This window comes from Schistocerca piceifrons, chromosome X (assembly GCF_021461385.2).
Source record: "Schistocerca piceifrons isolate TAMUIC-IGC-003096 chromosome X, iqSchPice1.1, whole genome shotgun sequence".
NCBI lineage: Eukaryota > Metazoa > Arthropoda > Insecta > Orthoptera > Acrididae > Schistocerca > Schistocerca piceifrons.
In genome coordinates, this window is record NC_060149.1 from 93796342 (window position 1) to 93810906 (window position 14565).

At 38.9% G+C, this 14565-nt stretch overlaps 1 protein-coding gene across 1 annotated transcript; it reads right to left on the reverse strand.

Moving 5' to 3' along the window:
• Positions 1–455: 455 nt before the first annotated feature.
• On the reverse strand, positions 456–8177 carry LOC124723138 (peptidyl-prolyl cis-trans isomerase NIMA-interacting 1-like). The gene is made up of 2 exons (XM_047248326.1): positions 8161–8177; positions 456–942 (listed from the first exon to the last, which is right to left on the reverse strand). The coding sequence occupies exons 1-2, from the start codon at positions 8175–8177 to the stop codon at positions 456–458; spliced, it is 504 nt and encodes a 167-aa protein (XP_047104282.1).
• Positions 8178–14565: the final 6388 nt, after the last annotated feature.

A 14565-nucleotide genomic window follows, 5' to 3' on the forward strand; every position in this document is an offset into this window, starting at 1 on the left:
ATCATATTTTATTATTTATAAATGCAATCTCTTTTCATCTTGCTCACAATTCTGTATTTTTCATTTGAATATAATAAATACTTCAGGTAAGTAGAGTGTACTGTTTTGAATTTAACAGCAATAGTGATGCAAATTTTGCAAGAAAATGTTGTTACAAAAATGCTTTTAAGCCCAAACCCAATGTGAGCTTCAATATTTTTGGAATCATGCCCTTGAAGTATCGCCTTGGAACCACATCAAAGCGACATTTACCTTTCAAAATCATTATGGTGTCCCCCAAATTACAAAATATTGTTATGATATTCTTGAATTAACGAATTACACAAGTAAAATTGAGGTCACTCTTATAAACTATTACATTTCATTCATAGCTTACATGATAGTCCAGCAGGATTACAATTGTAATATATTCTGATTAAAATTATGTTTCTGTGCACAATGTACAGCTGCTCTTCCTATGCCGTACGTAAGATAATGTGAATCCCTGATTCAGTGTAGACTGGTCCACTAAGCTCGCTCACTCTAAGAGCAAATGCAGCCTCTTCAAATGGTTCCTGCATAACACCTCGACCAAATGTGCCCAAGTATCCACCCCTCTTTGCTGAACTGCAGTCTGAATACTTTTGGGCCAGTTCTGCAAATGATGCCACTCCTGTTACTATAAACTCAATAAATAACCTGATGAGACGTAGTGCATGCTTTTTGGAGCGTGTAATGTTTTTCTTTCTCCAAGAAGACGGCCTCCTTGAGTTGTTGTGCTTCACAAGCAAATGACTGCATTCAACTTCTTCTGGGCCACTGCTTGGTACTGGGGCAGCAGGTCTGCTTGGAGGATTCCACTGGCTCTCATTAGTATATTTATTGTAGTAGTAATACTGTCCATATTTCTTGCTCAAACGTTTTCCCCATCCTGGTGGTAGTTCTTCCTGTTTCATAATGAATCTTAGAGGCAAATAAATCCCTTGTGGAATTAGTTGTAAATCTGAAACACAGAGAACAATAGCATGGTGAATAACCACAACACTCACAAACAGTTACATATGAGGTCAGAAATTAACAAAAGTGTGGAATATAGGACAATATATTTGATACCTAGTTCAGGAAAAATTCTACTAAGAATAAAGAATAGATGATTGCAACATATCATTGAGAGCAAATAAGATGAAAAAACAGTTCAGCTTCAGAAGGGATAAAGGTACAAAAGATGCAATTGGACTGTTACGAATAACTGAGGAAGATAGACGTTTTTGTTGACTTGGAAGAAACCTTTAATAGAGTTTGATTGTATTTAGGTATTGTGAAGCAGTTTGAAGTTAACTGGAAAGAAAGGAGACTGATAAGCATACTGTGTATGATACAACAACTAAAAGTAAGGATAGGAGATGAGATGACAGAAGAAATTAAAGTTGAAGGGATGGTAGGCAAAGTTATGGCCTTTCACCAATTCTGCTTAACATCTGTTTAGGTCATTTAGTAGTAATAGTAATAGTAGTAGTAATAATAGTAGTCATAGTAGTTGCATTTATACATGCATGGATTTTACACAATCAGAAACTGTATACAGACATTTACGTACTTAAAGGTTGCTGACTTGCTTCCATTATATTGACAATACCCCTATGATCAACTCAGCCTTCCTCTTCAGGTATGTGGACTCCAACCAAACTCTGAACTATAGTTGACCTCAGGCTGCTATTTATAGCAAAGTTCAATCCTTGATGTGCAGTGTGCCCTTTCATGCTGTTTTGTTTTTCAGAACTCACAATATTTGGTGAAACACGAATTCTCTCAGCATTTTCCAGCTGCAGTGGATGTGATTGCCAGCAAGATTTTAACAAATTGGGACCAGGACCCCAACCGTTAATTAATGCATGGTTATTGGGTTCTTCGCTATCTTAGTTTTGATACACTCCTTAATTATACTGTCATAGAAACTTGGTGTTTTCAAAACAATAGTGGTCTGATCATATTTTGTTTTATGATTATATTCAAAACAGTACTGTTGATTTACTTGGTTGTCTTATTTGGGTATGTCACTGATGTTCCTTCAATCTTTCCTCAATTGCTCTGATGATCTCCCCAACGTAAGACTTGCCACATTCACACAGGATGTGATACACTCCTGGCTTTCAGAGACCTAGCTCATCTCTAACATTACAAAGAGTACTGCTTATCTTAGTTGAAGGTGAGACGTATCAAGTTGGAATCTAACCACACTTTTACGTATCTACTCTCAAGAATAATTAAATTTTTTTTTCAGATATTCAATGTGTATCTAATGCAGTTGCACACATAACAGGTTATATGTATGGGAATATGTCAAAATGTTATTTATGCAAAACCTCATCCAAACATATATTTCAATTGTTTATATTCCTGATCACAATGATAACTTGGCTTTAATATAAACATGAGGAACTAAAACTTATGGATAAATGAATTTATGATAATGGCATATGATTGAAAAACATTTTGAGCTCATCAGCAGTGCAGGAGGTATTTTTGCCACTCATTCAAATGCAGATACTCCCACTTTCCAGAACATGTTCTGTAATTACCTGTAATCAATTAACTTACAAAATAATTGACATAGAAGGTTTGGACCCTCAAAATGTCGATCACTTATTATGCTTTGATAACAGCAAGATTCTGAATTTTGACAATATAATTTTATTGCTGTATCTTTTCTGATTCAGACAACACTCTCACTATCTAATTTAGTTAATAATTAAGAATATGAATAATTTTGGATCATAATATATTTATTTTAAGGTTGTTGCCATACTCGTAATTAGGGGATTTCAGACGACCTGTAATAAAAATGTTCCATATGCTTTTGAAAATTAATAACATGAAACATTTTTATAAACCAAAGAATAGTAAAGTCTTAGAATCCATGCAGAATAGGAACATCTAAACCAGCCAAATTTCAAAGCATTATGTAGTTTCAGAATTCACGTTGTGTTCCCACACTAGTCTAAATAGTTACCCCTCCACCAAAACTGGCAGTCTGCACCTGGAAATCATACAGGTAACATCTCTTTGTCGGATCACATTAAGCTTGTGACTGACCAGTACATGAATATCATCTATATGTTAGTCTTTGTTAAAGTCTGCATTTCATAATTCTGTGTCGGTTAAGGTTATATTCTGTACCCTGAATTAATACACGCAACAAATGAAGAATATGAAACTGTGTAATATGTTTCTGTCTTAAAATCTTGGATGAACTAGTAAATATTAAACTTGAAATTGCTAATGATCTGCAAACTCCAGTTATGGGACTGTGTTATAAATTCTGGTGACAATATTATCAGTTGTGTTTTGTGCACTACTACTTTCATTGTCTGTCACTGTACATCATGCTGCAATGAAGTTTCATCGCTACTGTGATAAGATTTGCAAAATGAGGGAATCACATCCCTCTATCTGTATAAACTGTGAATTCTGAAACTGCCACTGGATGCATGAGCTCGACCAACAATATGTCCTGGGGCACAGCAGCCAACCAGCATGGATCAGCACAGATATAAACAACACAGCAAGTTGAGACAATGTGGCAGTATACAATGTGCCCAGCAGATGATGTGAAGAGGGGGGAGGGAATAACAGTTGACAGTAGCATCCAATATAAAGACAACACTAGGTAACATGTTCCTGTTTATTCACTGTGATCAACCATTTTAGTCAGAATGAACAACTAAATCCTAGCAATACCAACACATTTTCCATAATGTGCATAACCAGTGGGAGGGGGGCCAAGCGGGTACTTTATGCCCACTATAAAAAAATTGAAAATAAATTCGTTAATTTTTGTTGACTCACATTAAATCATACTTTTCAAAGAGATACTCATGTGTAAGTAGGGTGCAAAATCAGAAAATATCTTTTAGCGCACTCTCAGCAGTATCAGTAATGTGTGCTACCTACAGGACTGTACTTTATGCCCAAGGTAAAAAAAATTAAAATGTAAAATTCATTAATTGTTGTTAAGTTTTACACAAACATACCTTTTAAAGAGATATTGATGTATAAGTAATGTTCTGAACCTGATAATTTTAATTATGACACTCACTGGGGAAAGTGACATCTACTACAAAGGCTTAAATTTATGCGCTAAGTTTAACTGAAAAATTTAAAACATTTATATAATCTGATAAAAGAATCCATTAAAAGCAATAAAAAGTTTCCAGAATTCTAAAATATAAAGTAACTGAATAGATAACAATATTTTCAAGAAGTGGGCCAAAATACCTCCCCTTCCACCCCTTTGGTGTTGCAAGGGTTAAAAGTAAAAGACAGTGTGTTGGGTATAACACTAGGTATGTCAGTAAAGGAAAATTTAGAGCTGGTAATAAAAAAGTTTAAGGGACAGTTGAAAGCCAGAATCAAAATACAGGAAAAGAACACGTGTACTAAAATAAACTAATATTATAGTGAGATAAGTAGTATCAGAGAGTGTTTTGACAGTATGTAATCAGAATAGAACAATAGTACGGAAAGTGTAAGTAATGAAGTGGATTCAGTGCAAAACTGTTTATTAGAGAAAAAGGAAAATATAATAGAAAATTTTAATACGAAATTTGAGTTACACTCCTGGAAATGGAAAAAAGAACACATTGACACCGGTGTGTCAGACCCACCATACTTGCTCCGGACACTGCGAGAGGGCTGTACAAGCAATGATCACACGCACGGCACAGCGGACACACCAGGAACCACGGTGTTGGCCGTCGAATGGCGCTAGCTGCGCAGCATTTGTGCACCGCCGCCGTCAGTGTCAGCCAGTTTGCCATGGCACACGGAGCTCCATCGCAGTCTTTAACACTGGTAGCATGCCGCGACAGCGTGGACGTGAACCGTATGTGCAGTTGACGGACTTTGAGCGAGGGCGTATAGTGGGCATGCGGGAGGCCGGGTGGACGTACCGCCGAATTGCTCAACACGTGGGGCGTGAGGCCTCCACAGTACATCGATGTTGTCGCCAGTGGTCGGCGGAAGGTGCACGTGCCCGTCGACCTGGGACCGGACCGCAGCGACGCACGGATGCACGCCAAGACCGTAGGATCCTACGCAGTGCCATAGGGGACCGCACCGCCACTTCCCAGCAAATTAGGGACACTGTTGCTCCTGGGGTATCGGCGAGGACCATTCGCAACCGTCTCCATGAAGCTGGGCTACGGTCCCGCACACCGTTAGGCCATCTTCCGCTGACGCCCCAACATCGTGCAGCCCGCCTCCAGTGGTGTCGCGACAGGCGTGAATGGAGGGACAAATGGAGACGTGTCGTCTTCAGCGATGAGAGTCACTTCTGCCTTGGTGCCAATGATGGTCGTATGCGTGTTTGGCGCCGTGCAGGTGAGCGCCACAATCAGGACTGCATACGACCGAGGCACACAGGGCCAACACCCGGCATCATGGTGTGGGGTGCACGTCCGCATGTATCCCGTGCCACCCAACGTGCTCTAGAAGGTGTAAGTCAACTACCCTGGCCAGCAAGATCTCCGGATCTGTCCCCCATTGAGCATGTTTGGGACTGGATGAAGCGTCGTCTCACGCGGTCCGCACGTCCAGCACGAACGCTGGTCCAACTGAGGCGCCAGGTGGAAATGGCATGGCAAGCCGTTCCACAGGACTACATCCAGCATCTCTACGATCGTCTCCATGGGAGAATAGCAGCCTGCATTGCTGCGAAAGGTGGATATACACTGTACTAGTGCCAACATTGTGCATGCTCTGTTGCCTGTGTCTATGTGCCTGTGGTTCTGTCAGTGTGATCATGTGATGTATCTGACCCCAGGAATGCGTCAATAAAGTTTCCCCTTCCTGGGACAATGAATTCACGGTGTTCTTATTTCAATTTCCAGGAGTGTATTTGGTGATCAAATGAAGTCAATGAAGTAGAGGCTGATGATATGGGATAAGTGAAAGAACTGTTAACACAAATTTTAACACATGAAAGTATATTCAAGCAGAGTGTGTGGAAGTAATGAGTGACATTCTCGACGCACGTATTATTGATGTTGATCTAGTGTTAGCACAGGCAGTTGTTGATGTAAATACTGATACATAAGAGACTAATAGCAATTAAATAATTTTTGACATAGTGTAAGAAAATATTATTCATGTACAGGATGTGGAGGTTCAATCAGAAAATTATTGCTATAAATATTAATGCTTTAGGTGATACTGAAAGAGGGTGTGTGCTTTTAGTAGATGAGCATACCTCACATGGGCTTCATTTGAACAGACTTGGGAAAAGGTTCCTAGCACAAAAAACTAATTGAAAGAAGCACAGGCAATAGTTTTACTAGAAATTCAACAGTAATGACAAAATTTGTTTCATTGCCAACCACAGAAAGGAAAAATAGTGATTTTGTTCCACAGCAACACATTCCAGTAATAGCCAACACTCCAATAAGGTCTTTTTTAGGCTAAAGAACAGAAGAGAGCACAGTGTAAATGTTATACCTTTTGATAATATAACTTGTGTGAAAACTAACATTAAGGAACTAGTTAAGAATACAATTGACAAGCTATATTGTTTAAAAATATTTCATCAGAATATAAGAAGTCTTTTGAATAAAAAAGAAGAGCTGCTGCTTTCACTGCAAGAAACAGCTGACACAGACGGAATTATTCCTGATGTGCTCTGCTTAACTGAACAAAACTTGGAAGCCACAGAAATTAATCAGCTACATTTAAATAGTTATAAAATTGATTCTTCCTACTGTCGGAGCAACTTAAGACAAGGCAGAGTGGCAATTTACACATACAATACTATTAGGTCACAAGTTATAGATGCACACTACTGGCCACTGAAATTGCTACACCACGAAGCTGACGTGCTACAGACGCAAAATTTAACTGACAGGAAGAAGATGCTGTGATGTGGAAATGATTAGCTTTTCAGAGCATTCACACATGGTTGGTGCCGGTGGCGACACCCACAACGTGCTGACATGAGGAAAGTTTCCAAACCGATTTCTCATACACAAACAGCAGTAGACCGGCATTGCCTGGTGAAACATTGTTGTGATGCCTCATGTAAGGAGGTGAAATGCGTACTATCATGTTTCCAACTTTGATAAGGGTTGGATTGTAGCCTATCGCAATTGAGGTTTATCATATCGCAACATTGCTGCTCGCGTTGGTCAGATCCAATGACTGTTAGCAGAATATGGAATCGGTGGGGTCAGGAGGGTAATACGGATCAGCGTGTTGGATCCCAATGACCTCGTATCACTAGCAGTCGAGATGACAGGCATCTTATCTGCATGGCTGTAACGCATCGTGCAGCCACGCCTCAATCCCTGAGTCAACAGATGGGGACGTTTGCAAGACAACAACCATCTGCACGAACAGTTCCACAACGTTTCCAGCAGCATGGACTATCAGCTCGGAGACCATTGTTGCAGTTACCCTTGATGCTGCATCACAGACAGGAGCGCCTGCAATGGTGTACTCAATGATGAACCTGGGTGCATGAATGGCAAAATGTCATTTTTTTGGATGAATCCAGGTTCTGTTCACAGCATCATGATAGTCGCATCCGTTTTTGACGACATCACGGTGAATGCACATTGGAAGGGTGTATTCGTCATCGCCATACTGGCGTATCACCTGACGTGATGGTATGGTGTGCCATTGGTTATATGTCTCGGTCACCTCTTGTTCGCATTGACGGCACTTTGAACAGTGGACGTTACAATTCAGATGTGTCACGACCCGTGGCTCTACCCTTCATTCGATCCCTGCGAAACCATACATTTCAGGAGGATAATGCATGACCACATGTTGCAGGTCCTGTACGGGTCTTTCTGGATACAGAAAATGTTTGACTGCTGCCCTGGCCAGCACATTCTCCAGATCTCTCGCCAACTGAAAACGTCTGGTCAATGGTGACTGAACAACTGGCTCGTCACAATATGCCAGTCACTACTCTTGATCAACAGTGGTATTGTGTTGAAGCTGCATGGGCAGCTGTACCTGTACACGCCATCCAAGCTCTGTTTGACTCAATGCCCAGGCGTATCAAGGCCGTTATTACGGCCAGAGGTGGTTGTTCTGGGTACTAATTTCTCAGGATCTATGCACCCAAATTGCGTGAAAATGTAATCACATGTCAATTCTAGTATGATATATTTGTCCAACAAATACCCGTTTATCATCTGCATTTCTTCTTGGTGTAGCAGTTTTAATGGTCAGTAGTGTATCTAAATACTGTATTGAACAGCAGTTTGAATGTTGTGCAGTCAAATTAGAGCTTAAAACACAGTTCCTGAACATAGTAACAGTTTACAGGTCACCTATGGGAGACATTCTCTCTCTCAGCTAGAAACAGTTCTTACTAAACTTTATAGAAACAGTAGTAATGTCATCGTATGTGGTGACTTTAACATAAACTTACTCACAAAAAATAGCAACCAGAAATTATTAGAATCACTATTGTTAACCTTCAATCTGCTCCCCATGATCTCATTCCCAACAAGAGTATATGGGCACAGTAAGACCCTGATTGACAACCCTAAAATTGCCAGCAGAAAAACAACACATGGCCATTGTAACAAAGTTAAACATGTTAGAACAATAAATGCTGAATCTACTTGCTTGTTCAGAAATAGTTTATGCCATGAACAATGGGAGGAAGTATACCAGGCTGACACAGAGAATGAGAAGTTCAACTCTTTCCTGAACAGTTTCTTTCCCGCAAAGACAGATTAAAATCAAACCAACCCGTAGTAAAAGGAAAGAGTGGCTAACTACTGGCATAAAAATATCATGTAACAAAAAGAGAGATCTGTATGTACAACAGAGGACTAGTACAGACTCAGTAGTAAAGTTACATTACAAGAAATACTGTAAAATTCTAACTAGTGTAATAAAGAGTGCCAAAAAGTTGCACTATGCACAAAAAATTAGCAACTCAAACAATAAAATAAAGACCATATGGCACATCATAAAAAGTGAGACAAATAGAAACATAAAACCTGATAATAATAAACACAAAGTTGCAACCTCAGATTTCAACAATTTTTTTCTTTCTAGAGCTGAAAAAACAGTGAACCATAATAAACAGGCTCACACAGAAGCTATTGAACCACTTAACCACATGCAAATAACATCTAAAGTAGCACTTCATTTCAGAAATACAACCCCTAAAGAAATTGAAAAAACCATAAAATTACTCAAAAACTCAGATTCCCGTGGATACAATGTCATATCAAGTAGGATTTTAAAATAATGTGTAGACTTAATCAGTTATATATTGTGCTATTTGTGTCACCAATCTATGGAAACTGGTGTGGTCCTAGATAGATTAAAACATACAGTAGTGATGCCAATCCGCAAAAGTGGAGCAAGGGATGAAATATCCAACTATCAGCCCATCTCCCTGCTGTCAATATTCTCGAAGGTATTTGAGAGAATAGTGTATGATGGGATTTATAGTCACACTACACAAAATAGTTTCCTGGCTCCTACACAGTTCGGCTTTTGTAAGGGCTCCTCCACAGACAGAGCTATATTTAACCTAACAGATGAAGTTTAGGTGAACTAAATTACAAAAGGTATCCGATGGGGATATTTTGTGACCTTGCCAAGGCATTTGATTGTGTAGATCACAACACACTCTTAAAAAAGCTTCCACATTATGACATTAAAGACAAATCTTTGACTTGGTCAGAATCATACAGGAAGCAAAGGGTTGTCTTAAGGGGGACAGGTACAGCATTAAAATCAGACTTGGGAAATATGAAGTATGGAGTCCCACAGGGCTCAATTCTTGGGCCATTAATTTTCCTGTTCTACATTAATGATCTACCAATCACAATTAACAACAGAGCAGAAATAGTAATGTTTGCCGATGACACAAGTATCCTCGTAAAAGGACCCAACTCCACAATGCAGGATAGAGCCATGACAGTCTCTACTCAAGTACAAATGGTTCACTGCGAATAGCCTAACCTTAAATCTTTCAAAAACCAATATAATACAGTTTCTGACAAAAGATAAAAAAATAAAGCTCCTGAAATACATGTTAACAATCACAAAATTAATGAAACCACACATACAAAATTCCTATGTATCCAGATAGACAGTCACCTAAGATGGAAAGAACATATTGATCAGCTGGTCAAGAAACGTAGCTCATTGTGCTTTGCACTAAGAGCTCTCCATCAGTTTGTAGAAAGAGAAATAATGTTGGTGTCATATTTTGCATATTTCCGTTCTCTTCTGGGTAAATGCTGCAGAGGTCTCTTCAAATCTCTCAGGACGCTTACCATCACAGGTCAGTATATTACTCACTGATGTTATTTGTAGCCAACAACAGGGAATTGTTTCAGAAAAATTGTTACATCCACATCCATGACACAAGACAGGTGAAAAATTTTCAACAAGGATCTGCAACTCTCACTAAAGTACATAGGTGAGTTACTGAATCAGGTATAAAGGTCTTCAATAAGCTCCCCATCAATATAAAAAAAGGAAATAAATAATGTACAGGTTTTCAAAAGGAAACTAAAATTATTCCTCATCGAACAAACTTTCTATAAAATGAATGAATACTTAGAGCTATAAAGTATAAGAGTGGGTGAAACTGCCTAAGAAAAGCACTCCTCTAGAGATAAAGTGTGATGCTGTTACTTGCAGTTTAATTGAAATTGTGGCGATATAATGTAAATTTATCTGTTTCATTATGAGAAAACGTGAACTCCCATGTATCTCACTCTCTTGAGCATTCACTTAAACCTGTTCTTAAGGAATGCAGTTAAAATTTGTATTCAATTCAAACCATGACCACGAAAAAAATTTACTTGCTTATATACCGAGTGATCAAAAAGTCAGTATAAATTTGAAAACTGAATAAATCATGGAATAATGTAGATAGAGAGGTACAAATTGACACACATGCTTGGAATGACATGGGGTTTTATTAGAACCAAAAAATACAAGAGTTCAAAAAATGTCTGACAGATGGCGCTTCATCTGATCAGAATAGCAATAACTAGCATAACAAAGTAAGACAAAGCAAAGATGATGTTCTTTACAGGAAATGCTCAATATGTCCACCATCATTCCTCAACAATAGCTGTAGTTGAGGAATAATGTTGTGAACAGCACTGTAAAGCATGTCCGGAGTTATGGTGAGGCATTGGCATTGGATGTTGTCTTTCAGCATCCCTAGAGATGTCGGTCAATCATGATACACTTGCGATTTCAGGAAACCCCAAAGCCAATAATCGCACAGACTGAGGTCTGGCGACCCGGGAGTCCAAGCGTGACAAAATTGGCGGCTGAGCACACGATCATCACCAAACGATGTGCGCACGAGATATTTCACGCATCTAGCAACATGGGGTGGAGCGCCATCCTGTATAAACATCGTACGTTCCTGCAGGTGTTTAACAGCCAGGCTGGGGATGATGCGACTCTGTAACATATTGGCGTACCTCTCACCCGTTACGGTAGCAGTTACAAAACCAGAATCACGCATTTCCTCAAAGAAGAAAGGTCCAATAATGGTAGATGTGGTAAATCCAACCCATACCAAAACAGTTATAGGATTTTCGGTAGCCAAAATTCTGCAGTTGTGGGCATTGACAGACCCTCGGAGCACGAAATGAGCTTCGTCGGTCCACAACATGTTACTGAACCAATCATCATGTTCCGCCATCTTTTGATACGCCCACACCGCAAATGCCCTCCGCTTCACTAAATTGCCAGGTAACAGTTCATGATGCGATGGATTTTGTACAGATAGCATCAGAGGGTACGCCTAAGTGCCAACCAAACAGTAGTGTATGGAATGCCGGTGCAATGTGCAACTGCATGAGCACTGCCTTCCCTGTGCATAGACGAACCCGCTGCAGTCTCCATTTCTTCCTGAACTGTCTCCGCAGCATTACGCCTTGTGCTCGGTCGGCCACATGGGGTCTATCGTCGAAACAACCCATGGCTTCGAACTTCGAAATGATTCCCGCCACAGCTGCATTTGTCAACGGTCCTTTACCCATTCGAATCCCCTTCCTATGGCGACAGGATCATAATGTTGAACTAGCACATTCCCCATTCTGATAATACAGCTTCACTAAAAGCGCCTTCCCAGGTAACATCAACATGCTGTGACTGCTGGTGCATCTGATTCTCTCTCTCATTACAGCTCCTTTTATACATGATTGTCATGCATAGTCACTGACGTTTTGCTGTCCAGCACCATATGTTGGACATTGTGTGTTTTTTTTTTTTTTTTTTCCCCTAATAAAACCCCATGTCATTCCAAGCATGTGTGTCAATTTTTACCTCTCAATCTACATTATTCTGTGGTTTATTAAGTTTTCAAATTTATACTGACTTTTATTACTTGTACACTGGCTGTATAATATGTAATCAACAGGACCAAATAAATAAATAAATAAAGAGCTTCTGAATAGAATACATGATAGTGTGAATGAAGGCCAGGTTGAGAGAGACTGTAGTATTTTGATGATTAGTAATAATGTAAATTATTTACCATTAATGAAATATAGTGCAAGTGATGTTAAAAGACTGTGTACAAGCAGTAATTAAAATAGTTGTCAAAGATAAGGAGCTTGTTAGTAAGAAAAACACGAAAAATTTGTAGTTGGCACTGAAGTGAGTGAAAGATAAACAGTAAAAGCAGATGTAGATAAGGTTGTAATGAACAGTGTGTATGTTGAAAGGAAGGGAAAATCAAAATAGATTGCCGATAAGTTGCCAACAGCAGCTGTTGTTAAATTATTAAAGTTTAAAGATGAGGCAAATAATGTGATGGGGAGAGTAAGAGCTCTTTGTCTTCATTTTAAAGCTAGTGATTGGAAAAGAGTGGTGTTTAATATAAATGTATAAAAAGTAATTTTTATATGTTAGTAATGTTCTTTGCTTGTATGTTCATTGAATACAAAGTGGTCAGAGCATTTATGTTTACTGGGTGTAGGAAGTATAGAAATTTTGTGGTATGTGGCACAGGTTGAGCAAACATTATAAAATATAAAGGTGGAACTACACCCCCATTTGCAAAAAGAGGTGTTGGAGAAGGGAGACATATTCATAGTGAATCCACTAATTGGTAGCAGGTGCATTACACTTTAATGAGCACACTACTGCAAAGTCATCACCAATCTGCATAATTCTATCCTTTCTCTCCAGAATCAGGCTATTCTCTGACTATCCTATCCTTAGTTTATAAGAAGAACTGGACAGTTCTCTCTTACTATCCAAAAACGTAAATAAAGATATAGCATGTCAGTGCTCAAATTTTATATGAATATTTTTGGGTTAAAGGTTTTGTAAGTTCACGTATTGATAGTAAGTAAGAGAATGGAAAAGCATACAATGTTTACAGAAGTTTATAATGAAACAGCTTATGTTTCTGAGGGCTGTAATGATGAAAAATTATGTGTCAAAAATGATAAATTTATTTCATCTGGAAACACAATGCAATATACGAGGTAAGCCACTGTATAATAAAATACTAATTGACAGAAAATATGGAGAAACTACAAATATAAACTTAATGAAAAATTTATATTAGCAGCAGAAAAAGATCTTTAAAGTATGTGTTTCAGTAATACATCTGGAAATATATGAAACTGAGAAAGTTATTAACACAGTTTAAAGTGAAATTGATTTCATTTGTATATATGAAAGCTCAAGTTTTCAGTATGTGCCTTGTTATAAGCCTTCAGACTAAGATTAAGAATATGTCAGTAAAAATAAATAATGCTGCCTTCAGTGAAGTTAATTAAGAACAGTGTGTCTTGAAAAAGCCCTTCAGGTGTTAGGAAAGTAGAGTACAATGAGTTTTCTGGCTCTCTGCTTTTGTGTGTAGTGTGCTAGGAAGTAATCTCTTCTCAAAAATATTGAACTGGGAACATATTGGTATCGCTGCTTATGTATCACTTGTGACGTGGGCAGGCTTTACTGCTGCACACATGCACTGTGCTCAGGGAAGAGACTATTGTAACAGTGTGGTGACAGTAATTCATGACATACATGCTTGTCATAAATGTATTTATTCAGCACAAATGGGTAAATAACAACTGACAAAAAGAAATATATTGGTAAGTTCTGTTAACTGGTGATTGTAGTACATGGTGTTTTCACAATGGTCCCACTTGAACACCGTCCTGGAACGTATAGACTCCCCAGTGATGAGCTTGTCAACAGATCATGTGACTGCAGGAGAACAATGTATGCATGTCCAGAATGAAGTAAACTTTCTTCACAACTACGCAGCACTATGTACTTCATGAACATGACAAAATGAAAGCAAAAATGAACAGACAGCCAAAATAAACTTCCATATATGTTGGTGGGGAGTTTACATTGGTCTCAACCCTTGTGGTCATCGGGTTGGAGAAATACTCCCTGGAGAAACATGTCTGCCCATACAGTGGTTCAGCTGACACTACTGTAGGTTTTGCTGACCACACCTGTGTGTGCCACACATGTTGCCAGAATTTCACCTGTCAGTAACTCTGCCCACCAGTGGCTACCTGACACCACTAACTTGTGCCAACTATGAGCAGCTCTGGTCCATTC